Source organism: Chinchilla lanigera, unplaced genomic scaffold, assembly GCF_000276665.1.
Source record: "Chinchilla lanigera isolate Chin_1 unplaced genomic scaffold, ChiLan1.0 scaffold00009, whole genome shotgun sequence".
Taxonomy (NCBI): Eukaryota; Metazoa; Chordata; class Mammalia; order Rodentia; family Chinchillidae; genus Chinchilla; species Chinchilla lanigera.
Window position 1 is genome coordinate 33,805,741 of NW_004955410.1, and position 18,285 is coordinate 33,824,025.

Consider the following 18,285-nt stretch of genomic DNA (forward strand, 5'->3'; position numbering starts at 1 on the left):
TCCTGAATGTGCCCAACCTTGTTCAAAGAGTCTTAAGAGAGTGGTTCTTAGCACCATCAAGATAGCTCCTCCAATCTCTATTAAGGCTTTTAGAAATATGAAATTCCAGAATACTCAATAAATCCAGCTAATTCCCAAAACAGAGCCCTTAGGAAGAAAACTATAATGACCATGATGTCCTTTTGACAACAGTAGAGGAGAAACTGCTCCGGGAGTGTAGAGCATTCTCACCGCTGTGTCTGTGTGAGTGCAAAAGTCTTGGAAGTACACAAGGTGCAGATTTGGTCCTTCAGACTGAACTACGGGAAGCTGCAGAGCTTAAATGCTCCATGATGCTTAAATGATCCCTGATGATGCACCCTGAGGGTACAAGCCAGGGTGAAGACAAAGACTAGAGGGAGGAAAGAGAAGGGGACAGAGGAGAGGGAGGATAGAGTTGTCAGTGTCACTGGCTGGATGGTGACCTTTCAAAGGCAGAAACAGATCAGCCCCCTATCTGGCCCTTCAAGAAGTCTTTAGCAGAAAAAGCGGTAGTGTGGGATTCACTTGGCAATAGGAAGAAAGATAACATAAACAAAAATGAGGCTGAGGGTGAAGAAAAAGCAGGAAATTTACAGATTCATTAGTAGTGATGAAGATATGAGACACTCAGTTTAACTGAGGTCATGAGTGGGTATGTACTGACATTTGCACATACTTTCAATTGATCAAACATCCTAGGATCCTGGGGACTACCTTTCTGAATGAAGGCCAAGAAAAAATAAATAAATTGGCCTTTTAAAAGTGAATTCAGAGACAAAGGTGCTGAGCATTACTACCAATGACTAGATTACCAGGGTTTCAGTAAAAATAAAAAACAAAAACAAAAGTATTTCAACTCAAAAGAGATTTACAAGTACAAAATTTAACTTTTCCCTTTTTAAAAAAAATCACTATTTCCTAACATTTCTGAACTAGAACACATATTACTTGTACAATAAAAATAAAGGAAAAACTTCCTTACCATGTTGAGCATTTCATCAAAAACTTCTTGAGAGATAAAGTGATAATCAACTCGATCCCCTTCTCCAAAGTATGGTGGCCTTGTAGTATGACAGGCCCTGAAATCACACAATAGATAACGTCGTCTATTTCTGTTACCTTGAAATTCAAAATGGGGGTTTCAGTAAACGAAATGTTTAGAAACCTGAAATTGGTCCATACAGCATAAATTATCAAATAATCTAAATGTGAAGACACTGTAGGTGGGAAGTGCTAGACCACATTCATTCAATCACTACAGACTGTAAGGATTACACAGATTTTGGATGAACAGTATCAAATTTTTACTCAGTGCTATTTATTGCATCTGAATCACCCCCTCTGCCATTACCTCATAATTGTTGAAAAAGTACAACAATATTCATCACTCACCCAACTGCTTTCATGTTCTCTCCGCTCTGTGAGTATTTTCTGCAGGCCTCCTCCTCCCTCTCCACCTTGCTGGCCCACTTGTTTTGCAGGACTCAATTTGTCACCTCTCCCAACATTTTTGCTGGGCTCCTATGGCTGCATTGTTCACCTCTGCATACAACCCTGGTCTCCGTCTGTGCCAGCTGCAGTCTAATGATCATTCAGAGCTCCATCTCCTCCAAAACTTGAGGCAGAGACCTGTCATTCACCCTGTGCTGCAGGGCATGTTAGTATTACACTTGACCTTTCTATGGGAATCTACAAGTCAAATGCTGAATGGAATTCTCAACTCAACCAGAAAGGTCTTTTTTATCCACTGTCTAAAATAACATCCCTACCCTATAAGACCCCTGACTACTCTCTATTACCAGAACTGTCTTCTTTCATATAGATCTTTTCTATACTCTCCAGAACATGTAAATCATGAGATCATGATGTCTTCGACAGACATCCTGGCCTACCACCCCCCATGTCTTGTTCATCTTATATTCCTAATGCCTGACATATAGCAGATATTCACTAAATAACTATAAAGTGGATAAAAATGAAAGACAGGAAGTGGCTCACAGCAGCTCAGAACCCCATTGTAATGAAAACTATGAAAGTGACTTGCCAAAAGTCACACTGAAGCCTGGGCCTAGTCCCAGAACTAGAACACAGGGTCCCTGCTATCCAGGACTCCTGATTTCATAATATTCTGCCTTCCCATTGTTAAGTTCTGGTACTGCAAACTGATTTTTACATTACACTGTGATTTTAAAATAAGGGATGAGAACAGCTAAACACTTGACATGTCACTTATTTTTCACAAAAATTATGAGGCAGTGCTCGCTTCGGCAGCACATATACTAAAAAAAAATTATGAGGCAGATATTATTTTTTATTTCTATCTTACAGATGATGAAACTGAGGCACAACAATTACGTATGTTCCTAAGTAACAATCCCAGAATGACTCCAACATAAATTCTTTTTAATAGCATGCTAATTAAGACGGTAAAGTTGCAGTCTCAAAACCTACCAATCATAAAATCAAAGGCAAATATTTATATCTCACATGACTGTTCTCCTTCTGTTACAATCAAGAATTAATGGCACTAGGACACTTTCAAGCCCTCACATTACATTTAAACTGTATACTCTGGAGACAGTATACATCCTTTGAGAAGACTGTCGAAACACTGTGACCCTTGCTTTGTGGTTTGATTGCACAGGCTTTCCTTCCCCTGCCTTGGCAAAGACCTGAGACCCTCCGTCTACTGGTGTCTGTGACAGTTAGGGAAGATAAGTCTGTGGCCTGGTATCCTGTGCTGTGAACCCTTAACACAATCTTTACATGCTACACTGAATTTACATTTCCTACGAAGGAATCGAGCAGCAGGCACTTTTTCAGAATTTTTAAAAGGAACACAAAACAAAGAAGCAATCTGAAGCATCTAGGCAGATAAACAAAATATGGCTCCACTAATGTGGAGACGGTTGATGACAGAATCTGCAACTGTGTAGAACTTTCTACTAAGAAGGACCTAAGATGCCCTGTGGTTCTTTTGAATCTGTCATCCAATTTTCAGATATAGAAATGTTTATTGTGTAGTACACTGCCCAATTGTGAATATCTTCAAAGAAATAGTTCACAGTAAAAGCAATGTTTCACCAAACTTACTTGAAAAAACTGATGCTAAATTCAGACAAATTTATTTGAACCATACTTTCAATATTCTTCCCCTCCTTTGCCTGAATATATCCATGAGCTTGTTCTTTATTAATTAATTTACTAGGTAAATCAAAGTCAATATCAATTGACTTTGTAACAGAAGCCAGGCTTCCTGTTGGTTTTACTTAATAGACCAAAGGACTGATTTGGAGACTAACCTAGACTGCAACTCTGGTCCTAAATAAAAGTCTAAGAGTAAGTTGAGACCTTCTAAAGGCCAATTAATTGTGGACTGTCATTAATGTTATAAGAAAAAAGCCCCTGGAAAGGACATGACCAGGAGTAAAAGGAATCTGGATAAACAGGCCCCCAAAATGCAATGCTCAAATATCCAGGGAAATGTAATAGGAAGAAAAGACATCTGAACAGCTGGCAAGTGGAAGAGGAAGTAGATTTCTTTTTTCAGTGTGATTCAGAAGCATGCATATTTAGAATCTCAATTTGGGACCAGATTGCCTCAGGAAACACTGCATTTCTTGATACTACCAATATTTAGACAGAGGCTTGGTGGTGCGCACATATGAACCCAAGCACATTACAACACACCATATTGTGAGTGAGCTTTGTCAAAGGTACCCACAGAAGCCCAGGTATTTCTAGAACATCTGATAGGTAAATTAAATTGGTTTTAACACTCAGTGCAAGTATACATTAACAAATTGCCGGACACAATTTAAGGGCCATGAACACAGGGATTTCCCGCACATACTATGTCTGCATATCAGATTTCATGAAGCTCCTACTCTGCTCATGTGCCATTAACTACACCTTACCTCCCAACTCTGGCATTCACCTCCTGTCACTATATTCTAGCTTATCGTCTTATCTCTAGCCTTCCTTCTGCAAGCCCTGTCCTAACTGCTGACGGAATACTCTCTAAAATGTGAGTGAGAATATCCCATTTTCCTTTTTTTTTTTAATTTTAAAAAATAAAAGAAGGAAAACGTATTAACAGACAGATATCCATTTACAAAATAGCATAAGAACAATACAAACAAAACAGAGTTACAGACAAAATGGTAGGAAATTAACCATGGTTGTTGTATTACTTATTGATATCTTCAAAGGGGTTTCTCAGGAAAACAAATAGAGACAAGCAGGATTGATCAAACAAGTAATCATTAACTGTTCCTTTCTGTACAGCAATAGAAGACAGTAGTACAACTATGTTAGCTAGCCTGTATATACATACTTACATAATTTCCCACTTCTCTTTTCCCACACCCCAGATGCCCTTTACTTTTGAGTATTTTCCTTTCGTTCCACAATGTCTATCATACCTCCTAGTCCCATTCTCCTTAAAAGCCCTTTGTGACTGGACCCCTGACTATCTTTCCAAACTTTTCTTCTGCATTTCCCATCATACTTCAAGTGCAGTCATGCTACCATGAATGTGCTTAGCTAATGAAACCTGCCTGCTGCTTTCTGTGAGGAATGTGACCCTACTCAAGCTCCACATCCTGTTTCTCTTCCACTTTGATCACTCTTGACTTTCCTCATAATTGTACACTATCTTGTTAGACAGCATTCCTCTCTAAACCCCATACCAGATTGATTGGAAGCTTCCAGGAGGACAGAACCCATGTCTGTCCATTTTAGTTTTATCACCAGCACATGGCACATAGACAGTGCTCAATAAATATTGGCTGAATGAGTAAGTGAGCTTATTCTTCAAGTTCATTATATTTGTATAGACAAATTGGAGAAGACTGTATTTAGGTTCCTACACCTCATATGACCTCATGTAACCACTTTATTATAATGCAGTTACTTTATGATAATGCTAAAAGTAAAATGTAGTAGTCAACATCATGAGAAAGTAATAAAAATAGAGATTGCTATAAAATAGATTTGAGGAAGAATAAAGGTTTTCTTTCAGGACTATTCAGATCAGTAACACGGTCATAAATCTAGAAGACTAACAGGCATGCTGGTATTGTTTCATGGTACTGTTATTATACAGTACTTTTCCAAGAAGCCACTGATTTGTGTGGTAATATAAAGTTAGACATAAATAGACAAGCGCTGAAGGCAATAAATGTGCATCTCCAGGCCACTCATAACTAATAGAGGTAAAAAAAAAGAACATCCAAACTATTTCTAAAAACAAGAACAAATAGTAAAATCACAACCTACAACTAGAGCAGAATTTCTCAGCCACACCACTATTTGTTATACGACTGAATTATGTTTTTATTTATCTATCTGGATATGTAACTTAGAGTGTGGAAATTTTACTGAATGTCTGGATCCTCAGTCAGTGTAATTTAAAAAGGAAGTAAAACACCAGGAGAAAATAAAGAGGAGGAAAATATTCAAGCAACTGGCAGGGAAAATGCCTTTATAAATGGTTTTATATTTCACAATGAGACCATATCCATGCCTGCTTTCATTTAATTAAAAATCAATAAAACTTATGTTGGATAAAGAATTTAAAAAGAAAGTCTAAACAAAAGCATTACCTTGCCACTGAAGATGTGCTTTGGTTTTATCTTCACTTTTAATTAGAAAGTTGCTGCATATAATGGGAGAACTCTCTCACTTTCTCAATGGATGAAATTACTAGCTATCTAACATCTTTTTTTTTTAACCCAGGGACATGGTCTTTGCCCCAGGCCTTGACAGAAATCTCAGAATGATGTGTACCCCAAAACAAGCCCTGGTCTCTGCCTCCGTAAGGGTTGCAATGAGTGCGGGGCCGGCACTCCAGAGCCTGTGAGGACGGTGGATGAGTGAAGATGCAATCAGCAGGGAGCAGTCAGGAGTATTTTTCCATTCACCACTAATTCCAGCCAAAGGAGAAAAATCCCTGAAGCAGCACTGACAGTACAGGACGTGGGGTTCATTGTAAGATTTTGTTTTGCTATCTCAGGCTACCACACAAACTACACAGCACTAATTATCTAAGGTTTGAGTTCCCCACCAGATTACACATTTCATGAAAGCAAGGACCTCACTAGCCTTGTTTCTACTCTATCCTCACAGATAAGCACATGGGTAGAACTCAATAAATATTTATTGAATGAAGGAATCCATCCAGTTCCCCATATATATACATATATATCAGGAACATTATCTATACCTCTTATCACAGCTATGTTCACTAAGTATTGCACATGGTACCATTAATTCAGCCATTCACTCACTCAGTCATTTCACAGATATTCACCACACATATATTTAGTGCCTGGCCAGCTGCTGGCACTGAAAACTCAAATGGTAAACAAGGTTGACGCTGCTTCCACCCTCACTGGGGCTACAGATGAGCAGGGAAAAAAGATATGAAATAAATCAGTCAAAGCATGATAGATGAACTTTCTAATAAGGAAAACGCAGGATTTAATGAAAATGAGTAAGGGAAGCGCAGATAAGAATGTAGAGGCCAATTAGACCAGAATCTTGATGGTGATTCAACAAACACCTCCAAGAACACATCAGACCAATCATGCCCCTGCAGTAGCACAGCACAAGCAAATAAAAAGGACTGGACTACCAACTATTAGCAACATAACTGGTATCAGAGATATGAAAAACAAACAGAGAAAACCATAGCTTCCTAAGTCACTTTGGTGGTTAACATGTTGCAGATTTACACATTAGCACAATAGTCAGCACATACCCTTTTGCCCTAGTTTGACCTTCTATTCATTGTATTCAGCTTATCTTTGAAAACAGGTTAGGTCTCTCCATATAAGCATAATGCACTGTAGACTTTTTAATTTCTAGTATTAACTTTTATTTTTGTTCTTGCAGGTATTTAAAATACATTAATCAAATTATGCTATAGTATGTACATCTTAAGAGTTGTCCAAATGTGGGCTGCAATTTTAAATATCTAAATGAATGAAAAATAAAATGTAAAGTGGGTAACAGCCACTAAGAACTCTGTTGTTTGAACATGTGTGGTTTAAGGGAAGGGCTTTTTGCGACAGTATTAGAAAAGTTTGCACTGATTTTTCTTGCTGTCCTATATATCTTTGTAGTCACAGCCTCAGCTCATCAACATATACCACTAATCTAAAAGTAATTCTTTTTTCACACATAAAAAATAAAAGAGGAAACCCACTTAAGAGAATGCAGTGACAATTCTAAATCTGACTTCCAAATACCTCTAAAAAATCTGTAAATCCAGCAGGACAGTTTCCTTGGATGGTACTAGTGTTCCTGATACTATTTTCTATTTTAACAGGGCCATTAGGGAATCACTCAACACAATATTTGCTCGAGAAAACTTGAGTGTATTGACTGCTTCTCTGAGGAAAAAGACAGGAAACACTTTTGCTGCCCCTATTCTGTCTTTCCTTCTGAAATGTACCTTAGAAGAGCAAGGTCGTTCTGGTGACACAGCAGCTCAAGCATTGCCAGAATATCTGCCAGGCAGAGCAGGAAAGAGGCTCTGGAGTACCCCTGGAGCACAGTGCCACCCACCGGTGCACTGTGACACATGCTGTCACGCCGTAAGACAACAGCAGAGGCCTCCTGCCTTCAAACACTATTCTGCTCAATTAAAGAGCTGAGTATTTTCAAACCCTGTAGAGGGATTTGGGCTGGCATTGAATTATGCTAAACATAAAGAGACTTAAAGTAAAAAAAATACACATACACACTAAATATAATAAATAGAAAAGAAGCTTAAACCTCTTATTAAAAGATGAGCCATGGCATAGATGTACCCATTTATTTGATTGTCTGATATAGTGGTCACTGTTGTGTTTACTGTCTGGTTCACAAAAGGTAAACTATTTTAATTCTTGCTACTTGCTAAGTTCTTCTGTAATGAGGAGTACACTTTAACAAGCATCTCTACCACATCAATTAGAATGACAGGAGAATCAGGATTCCTAGTATTTCTAAGACTAGATAATCACATTGATCTGATTTTATCAATAAATAACCTTCAAGGACTAACACTCTCAGATGCTCTGTCCTTACCCAGAGTTCATATCTATTGAGCATTCAATTAACTTACCACTTCTAGCTCTACGGCAGGAGCATCCTAAACAAGTCGCTTTGTATATTTGTGAGCCAAAATTAGGAATATCTGAGATTTTATCAGGAAACAACAACTTGGAAGAATTTCTGAGGCTTGCACGCCAATACACAAACTTACCCATATCTGAAGTAAGTGTTAAACTGTCTGCAAAGGCGGTGTGCAAGTTCTCGTTTCCCACAGGCTTGAGGCCCAGCTAGTATCAGCATGGGGTAAGGGGCATCCAAACTGGGAAGGGTGCTGCAACACAGGACCAGTCAATTACTGTCCGCGCCTGTCAGAGATGCAGAGTGTTAACTACAGCCCTTTGACCAAGTCTGTATGTCACAAGCATAGTTAATGAGCACTTGCTGCACCCAGGCGCTGGAGAAGGATAGGCCTAACTTTCCAGGAACAAGTTGATTGTATTTATCAAAAAAAAATATTCAAAGCACAGGTAGCAAGGGAAAATGCAAATTTATGTACATTTTTAAAGGAAAACGTGGTCAGATTAGTTCTTGATTGCTGAAGTAGTCTCAGAACTTACCAGTAAAAGACATGACTGCTCTCTGAATGTTCATGTTTAATATTCATACCCATGACATTAGAATGTAGGTGTGCAAAACAAACAATAGTAGCAACTAAAATTTACCCAAGTAATTACTATGCGCCAGGCACTATTCTAGGAGTTTTGCGTGTAGTTCCTTATTTAATTATAAGAAACTAGTAAAGATATGTCTGTCATTATCTCTACTTAGCACATGAAGAAACTGAAGTACAGAAAGGTTAATTAACTTGCTCAAAGTAAAGGAAGAGTTATATGCAATTCTAGGCTTAGCTTCCACGCCTGAAGACCGAACTAAAAAAATGAAGTTCACAAAATCCCCTGCATGTTAAGCTATTGTGTCTGGGCTCCACTCACAAAACAAACTGTAGAATTACTAAATAAATTTTTTTGTAGTGATGGAGATTGAATCTAGGCCTTCACACTGAGCTACATACACACCCCTATTTCTTTCCTTTATTTTGAGACAGGTTCTCACTAAGTCACTAAGTTTCCCAGGCTGGGATAAACTTACAATCTTCCTGCCTCAGCCTTCCAGAGTGTTAGGATTACAGGCATGCACCACCAAGCCAGTTAAAACAAGATATTTTTAAATACATGGCTGAGGTGTGGATTCAGTGAAGGTTCTGTGAAAAGTATGAAATAGCACATTATCCAGTATCTCTCAACATCCACATAAAAACAAAAACTTAAGAGCAAGAGCCCTTGGAAAACCTACGTATAACAAAACCAGATGAAAGAAAAGGTATCACCAGGAACACAAAACCCCAAAACGCCTGCCTGGTCCTGGAGTCTGTACCAAAGATACAACAGGGCAGCACCTGGCAGATCTGAGGTCGGGGAACCCCAACAGCCACTGGATACTTGCGAGGTGCAGACAGGCTCAAACTGTGCATGTGCAAAATCTGTTTGTGAATGTCCATAGCAAGCTCATTAGCAGTGGCCCCAAACCGGAATCTACCCAGACAGCCTTACCAGGTAAATGGTTAAGTTAGCTGTGATACATTCACCGTGTGGAATGCTACTCAGCAATAAGAAAAAGAATGAACTGTCAATGCATGCAACAACTTGGGTGAATTTCTGGAGAATTATGTTAAGTGAGGGTATACAACCCAACTGCCAAAAGTTATATGTATGATTCCATTTATATCGCATTCTTGAAATAACCACATTATAGAGATGGGGACAGATTCATGGTTGCCAAGGGTAAGAAAAGATGAAAGGGAAAGAGGTACTGTGGCTACTAAAGGGCCTCACCAGGGATCCTTAAGAGGAAATTGCTCTGTATCATGAATGTGGTGCTCAGATGAATCTACCTATGTATTAAATTTGAATTAATTATAGAATTAAAGAGAACTAAAGGCACACACAAGTACACGAAAAACTAGTGAAATCTGATAAGATTGGTAGATTTCTTGGTCAATTTGTTAATTTTGATGTGTAACTAAAGTTATATAAGATCATCGTTGGGGAAAACTTGGTGGAACCTATGCACAATTTCTCAGTATTATTTCTTACAATTGCCTGTGAATCTGTAATTATCTCAAAATAAATTCTGTTTAAGAAAATTGCCTAAGGAGAAAAAAACATTTGAGAGAAATTGACAAATACTGAAAATAGGCAAAGGAAATTTGCCTAAAGAAAATCAAAGCAGAGGAACAGGAGAATTTTAAAGACTAATTCAAGAAAAAATTCCTAAAATTAAAAAAAAACCCACTACACAAAAAGGGGCATATATTACACCTAAAATATCTCAGAACAACTAATACTAAGATACCATCTAGTAAAATTATTGGACTTCAAAGAAAAAAATAATAAACTACAAAGACACAGCACGGGAAAACAAATTATCAGATTTTGATAACACTGTTTTATGTCAAAAGAAAATAAAGCAACATCTTTAATATATTCAAGGGAAGCAAGTGTGAGCTCTGAATTCTATATTTAGCAGAAATGACTTCCAAGTATGAAGAACACAAACTATCAATGTGTAAGAATGAGCTTATAGCCCTTCCTAAAGAATCCTTTAGAAAACAAGCTTTGCACAACTAAAATGACCCAACAGACACCAGTAAAAGTACTCATGAATGATAAATATGTAATTGTCCTAGACTAATCAGAACTAAGAACAAAGAAGAACAAAGTATAGTATGTGACAGCTATATGTTTTGACAATAAAAGTAGAGTACATTACTTTTAAAAAGGGATGGTTGGTACAATATATGGAATAGGCAAATTCATAAACACTGACAGTGTTATAAGGGTAAATAAGAGGATACCGGGGCTGGGAGCAGGGGAAGGGGTTGAACGTGTAGAGTAATAGTATTGGTATTTTGATACCACTGTGATATAACATGAGCTTTAGAAAACAAGTAATTCTTGGATTTTGCAATTCTATCTTGCTCTGTGTGCTTGAGAATCAGGATTCTTTGTGTGGGAGAAAAGAAAATAGCAATATGACAGAAGGCCAGATAAAAGCTCAACTGTTGTCCTGAAATTTAATTCTAAGTACCATTATGAATTCAGGAGTTCTAGGTAGATCTATCCAGACATAGAGAAGTAACTAAATGAGATAGATGTAGATAACACAGATCATATAGATACAGATATATAAATACAGATATATAGATAAATACAGCTATATAGATAAATACAGCTATATAGATACACTTCTATCTAGTGGGTGGGTAGATAAACAAAAAAGAATGTTAGTTCTTTTCACTAAATGCCTAGAAATAATCACCAACTCAGCAGCAACGAGTATCGTTAGCACTTAGAATGAAACTAAGAATTATCATTTCTCACAAAAAGCCATGCTTCCTGGAGAAATAGCTAATTCTAGATTTGGGACAGAACACATACAAGATGAGTTTGAGAAAGCTTGTCACACCAAAGAGCAAGGAAACTATGAATGGGTACCAGGCCAGTCAAAGTTTGTCTGTGTCATTCTATGATGGTGTCCTAGCCCCAGTCATGCCAAAAGTGGGGCCAGGGATTCTCCAATAACCAAACATACATTTCACAAGGTCAAGAGTCAAAACAAATGGAACCTGACTTCTGGTGTTGCTAAAGGGCTGTGTGCTGGCCCAGAATGGGAAGTGGAATATCAGGCCTGCAGGCCAGCTACTGATCTAGAACTGTGAGTGCTGCTCCACTCTGGAACACCCAGGCCTGCTTGGCCTTTGCTCTTATTTGTTTGACAGCCAGAAATAATCAAGAAATACACATTTATCAAAACACTGCTGCAAATTTTTGATACATGTTTTTATACAAATGCACCCTAAAGCATGACACAAGTACCAATATTATTAACTAAAAGCCAGGTGTGGTGGTGCATGCTTGTAATCCCAGCACTTGGGAGGCTGAGGTAAGAGGATCACTGTGAGTTCAAGGCCAGCTTGGGCCACATAAATGAGTTCAAGGCCAGCCTGAACTACATAGTGAGACCCTGTCTAAAAAAAAAACCAAAAAAAAAAAAAAACCTAAAAAAGAAATACAATGAGGACATAAATATATTTCTTTTAAATCAAATGTGCTTTTCCAGATGTATGCAAATAAATGATAAATCATTTTACCTAGAGGGATCTCATATACATATAAAACTCTCAATGTCTACATTATTAAATTATATGTAAAACTCGTGTCTTGGATTGCAAAATAAAACATTTTGCTCTCTGTGGGAAACCAACCAGGTGAAGTACAGGAGCAAATACCACATGAAGAAGAAAAGCCATTTATATCTAAGAGTTTTACAAGTATTTTTAAAGTGCCTTTGGGTATTGATAGAATTTCTGCATTATACTTATAGCATAAATGGCCATCTGCTTGAACAGATTGTTTAAAAAGAAACGAAGAAACCGTGGTAAATCTGTCTTTAAATTTAGAGGTGAGAGACTCTATTCATGTGTTCACCCAAGCTGGGCCACTCCTCCCTGCTGGGTTGATTGTAGCTCAGTGCAATGACTATTTCAGGTTTCCCTGAAGCTAGCTAGGCTTCCTTCTAGGGACTCCCTAATAATCTGAATTCACAGAATGCTCTTTGGCTGGGGTATTTAGCATTCTTTCACACCCAAGGGAAGATTTATAATGGATATGAATGATCACCATTTTCCGTTAATGAGGTTGTCTGTGATAATTTCCTAAGGCAGAAAAGTTGACAAACTTTTTAAAGATTTCACTGTCATATGGCTTAAGCTAGCCAACTGCTGCATCCCACACAGCTCTTGATGTGGGGGTGGGGGGCACAGCAAGAGGATGGAGAAATAAAGATAAGAGACGAAAAGCTGAGGTCAGGTGAATCTCCCTCTCTCTCTGGATGGGAGGAAAGGAACTGTTCAACCACCATAGGGGTGTTTATTTATACATTTGACAAAGTTAGAGTCATGTGACACAGGGTTGCCTGGCAACTAATGGCTGGGCATGTCTCAGACAAGGTATTTCTCTGGACTGAAGCAGATTGATTGCCTCTGGTGCTCTTCCTCAGACCGGCCTTACCTTGCCCCCAAACATGTGACCAATTTCCAGCCTCAGCAGCTCCCTACAGCCAATATACAAGGGGGGCAGATGAAAGAATGAAGATCAATTAGCTCATCACCATGCTTGGGAAAACACCAACCAGTGAGTGAGTAAGCAGCACATTCTAGTACGCGGTAACATATCATGACTGTGATAATACAGTCTTCCATATAAAGACTGGGCCCCCCTCAAAGAAGGTGCAAAAGTAGCATTTATAGGAAACTAAAGAACACAAAACAGAGGACTAAAGAACATGATGAGATTTTTCTCTGCTTGCTCCTGAGTGTACTCCATGGAGCAATAATAAATACCTGTCAAAGATCCTCTGTGGCTGCATCACACTGTTGACAACGTGGGTCAGGTGATCTTGGGCTGCAACCACTTCAGGGGGAGGGTCATATTTATTCACGGCTGCCACCTTTTCCAGAAGTGGAAGAGTAAAAGGGAAAAATGATTTGTTTCTAAAAAGCAGACAATGCTTAGGTTTTCTTTAATGAAATAGTGAAGACAAACAACTAACTAGATATACAAAATAATTTAACACACAACCATGAGACTTTGTATTTGGTTTTCACATCAGCTCTAACTTTCTTAAAAAGTAAATAATGATAATTATTTTAAAATATTGAGTGGAGTCCTCTGATCCCTTACTTCTTTATATTCCCTCATTTGAAAAGGGAAAGGGGGAAAAGAAATCCTGAAGTTCACGGTTACTTTTAATATAACAAACTTTCCAATTTGTAGTAGAAGAGGGAGTAGAATTTATTAGATTCTAGGTGGTTGGTCCTGGGGAATTTTTTTCTCCTACTGTCTCACCAAGAATTATTCCCATGATTTTGCATCCTACCCAAACTTCTTTTAGCTTAACTTTCTCTAATCAAGGATATAAAGTAAGATCAAAGCATATGGTGAACATTTAAATAAAAATGTTCAGAGTGTCCCACCCACTTCATTCACCAGATTTGGCACCATCCGACTTCTGGTTCTTCTACAATGTCAAAATGATCATGAGGACAAATGTTTTAAATTGATTGAGGACATAGGACAGCCATGATGATACAATCAAAGCCACTCATAAAAAAGGACTGGCAGAACTGCTTCAGAAAGTGGCAAGAACGATGGGGTATGTTAGAAGTGAGAAGCATATTGAAGAGGATTAATGACAATGTGTCTTTTAATAATTTTTAAATTTTAAATATGCATTTCTTTAATCACAGCTTGTAGAGGTCTTTTCTTCACAATATACACTTCTTTGTCTTTGGTAGCCCCCCCAGCTACATTATCCTCGACTACCACACCTTTCATTAATATATGGTTTAACTCTTATTTCCTTTGCAAAACGTTAAAGGAAAAGAGAAACCTAAGTGCCTCTGAGTGTGAGAAAAATAATAAGGAAGCATCTGTATCTACTTTTAACTAAGATTACAGAAAGGCATCCATGAGAAGGAATATGTGCCTTTCTACGTATTTATACTTATTTTGATTCCTATCTCAAATTTGTATCCAGTGTAAGAAATCCCTCATTAGTTGGGATTTTAGCTGTCATCAGCCACTAAGGGACAACAAAGCAGCTACCACTGCTACAGGGACAGAGGTGTATCCTAACATTCAAGATCTGGTTACTCTGAAATTGTGACCAAATGCATCATTATTTTAAAGGGCAAAATTAAAGGATTTAAAATATCAGAGAGGTGACTTATTTAAGTACCTTTACATTATATGGTATAATGAATGACATTATAATACATTTGATTGTCAAACAAATTTTTAAAGTAACACAGAATCATATACCCTCTCAATAGGACAGTCATCCAAACTGCTGGTCTGCCACAACATGACCTGATAAGAGGATAAAAGGAATGTTCTTTTCATCCCTCACTATTAAGCTTTCCACTGTGCCAATGGCGGGTCTTCCACTGCATTTGTGTTGACGCTGATGCCCTGGTGTGTGTGTGTGTGTTACTAGGGATCAAACCCAGGGCCTTTGGACTGAACTACATCTCTAGCCCTTTATATATTTAATATTTTGAGACAGGGTCTCACTGAGTTGCTAAATTGCCCAGGTAAGACTCAAACTTAGGATCCTCCTGTCTCAGCTTCCCAAAGTGCTGAGATCACAGATGTGCATCATCACATCCAGATAGGTGCCCAGCTTTGCAGAAGGCTCAACTGAGACCCTAGCCTAAGATGAGGAACCAGTCCTAAAATAAAGAATTAATTTATAGATTGGCACGCATCTCACTGATTGATTATATTGGTCCCACAGCAGGCAGCATGAATTTTTAAGCATATCAATCCATAAACACATGAAATGACAGGACTGCATACCTTTTCTTCCACTTTAATTTTCTTCTTATCTAATTCTGTTAATCGCAGTAGCATAAATATTACAAAGAGCCAGTACTCAGATTTCTCCTGTTTAAAATATCAAGAAGAGCATTCAGTCGCCTTCCTTTCCCAGTGCACGAGCACCAGCATGATGTTCTCATGAGCTCAGCCATTCACTGCCATCCCCACACTCCTCCTAGGTCTCTACATTTGCATGCTTACCCCTCCCCTTAAATTAACAACTCAGATGCAAACTGTGCCTTGTAATTTAGAAAGCCCTTCAAATGTGCACATCTTATTAATTTCCCTATGAGTTGAGCAGGGTAGGCAGGATTATCCTCATTTCTAAAGAGAAAAACAACTAAGCCTCAGAAACATGAAGCGTCTCCTATCTAAATTCCAAGGATAGGAACTCAAATTCTGACTTCTAATGCCAAAGAGTTTTATTCTTGCAAATGAGGAGACTTTACTATTTATTATTATTTATTTTTTGTATTCTTTTGTATTAATCTGTATCATTCACTATGAATCTTACAATAATACAATTATATTTATTTGTAAAACAAATTATTATTCCGTACCATCTGCTACATTAGGGTTACCTGCTTTTTAAAACTGTAACTTTTTCTACTACAAAGCTACATCTCTTAGAAGGGCAAAATATTAGTGGATGCTCCCTTTCACAGATGAGAACGTACATGAGACAAATATATATTTTTTATCTAGGGTCCCAACTCAAAGAAATGAGGAGGTAGAAATGTTAAATACCCTGATCTGATCATTACACATTGTACACATGTACTGAATTATCACACCACACCCTCTGAATCTATACAATTAGTATGTATGAATTTAAACTTTTAAAAGTATATTTTATGTACTTCCCCATATAAATGTTGTTGGATGCTTCATATATGATGTGTTAACATACATGCAAGGGTTTGTGCAGTTTACATAGGTGTCTGCATGAATACTTTCCATGGATCTAAAACTGGGATGTAATGAGGCCAGTAAGCCCTGTTCCTTAACTTCCAAAGATGCTTTAAATTGCCTGCCACTATTCTCTTACCAACCATTATTTTTAAATTTTTATTCCTATCTGGAATCCAGATATACACAAGAGATAGGTACTGAAAAATGTAGTCTGTGGGAGGATACAGGTAGAGAAATGGAATGAAGGATAAACAGTGTTATAGTTTGTATCTAGATGTCCTCCAAAGCTTCATGTGGTCATAGGTGGGGCTTTTCAGAGGTGGCAGGATCTAGGGTGTGTTACACTGAGATTAGGGATATGACACTGGGATTGATTCATGGTGCAATGCTAGGATTAAGGGTGCCCCACTCTAGGTATGAGTGCTACCTGCCCTAAGGGACAGAAAGAGGGCTGCTGTTGCCATTGCTGCTTGCTACTTTGCTGTTTTGCCACCTTCTGCCCTCCATGAACTGTTTCTCCTCTGCAATGCCTCTCTGCCATGCCACCCTGCCTTGGAGCCAGTCAATTATGAACTGAAACCTCTACAAATGGTGAGCTACAATAAACTTTTCTTCCTTTAACTTTGGGTGTTGGGTATTTTGTCACAGGAATGAGAAAAGTAATTAAGACAAACAAAGAGGGAAGGAAGGAGGCCAGGCCAATGGATTTATTAATAGAGAAAAACAGAGAAACCTGAAAAATATCCCTGAAGTTTAAATCACAGGAAGTTAGAAACCACTAGGGCAATGATGGTGAATCTGGTAGACAGGAGTACCCAAACTGCAACCCAAAACCCACTTATTTATCACAAAGTGCCAACACTGCAATTAAACCTGAATACTGAGGTTTTAATTTAGAAAATACAAGTCACACAATAACATCTTTTGTCTTAAAAACAAATGACATACATGACATAGGTTCACCATCACTACTGTAATAGACAGCATATAAATTGGCTCTGTAAGTACTTATTTTATAATAGAGCTAATTGCCAATTTCATGGCTATATCTAGGCAAATTATGTTAGATATCTAATCTTACACTTTCTTTCCCCTGTTGTAAAATAGGTACCATATTCTGTCTATACCTCTGCAGTCTTATTATTTTCTACTGTGAAAGAACATTGCTCTACAGTCTGATTAGCTCCCTCCTGTAATCTTTTGCGCCATCTGAGGTGAGTCCTAAATGACCACACAGAGCAGGTAAATGACATTCAACTAGGCTTTACTCTAACTGACAGTGGTGCCATTACATAGCTTGTTAGTCATAAAGAAGATCTGATTTCTTGAAAAACAAGATGTATTTACTTAATTCTTCTAGTTGATTCCTAACAGAGAAAAAAGATTCTTAAAAACTGTATTCACATGCTTGATATTCTTTATCAAATTACTTCTTGAAGACAAAAAAATTCCAGAATCCTCCTCCTCTCTTTCCCCTCCCCAGATATAGAAATGATTACTCTCACCTGAATTGGATTTCGTAGAAGATTGAGAATTCGAAGGATAGGCAGACTTTCAAGGTATTCTATTTCATCCAGTTCAGCAATCTTTTTAAGCAAAGAAAAAAATATTATTGACAATGCACAATGCACAAAGACAATAGAGAATATGATACAACAGAAGTCACTTTGGATCCTTTAAATTCAACTTACTGCAAATTTGCTCTGTTGAATATCTTGCTTATTAATGAGAATTCCACAGAGCTATCCGGTACACAGGAATTATCATAAGCCCCTTCAACACACGTGAACACACACTGCCCCAATTTCTT

General features: G+C 37.9%; 1 protein-coding gene across 4 annotated transcripts in view; it reads right to left on the reverse strand.

Moving 5' to 3' along the window:
• Lrguk (leucine-rich repeats and guanylate kinase domain containing) overlaps positions 1–18,285 on the reverse strand; it is a 117,102-nt gene that overhangs the window by 52,330 nt on the left and 46,487 nt on the right. For all 4 annotated transcript variants that reach the window (XM_005377538.2, XM_013510673.1, XM_013510671.1 and 1 more), the window contains exons 8-12: positions 17,981–18,061; positions 15,543–15,629; positions 13,526–13,632; positions 8,276–8,395; positions 1,004–1,100 (exon numbers count right to left, since the gene is read on the reverse strand). In XM_005377538.2, coding sequence (XP_005377595.1) covers positions 1,004–1,100; positions 8,276–8,395; positions 13,526–13,632; positions 15,543–15,629; positions 17,981–18,061 — 492 coding nt within the window. The remainder of the gene's footprint in view (positions 1–1,003; positions 1,101–8,275; positions 8,396–13,525; positions 13,633–15,542; positions 15,630–17,980; positions 18,062–18,285) is intronic.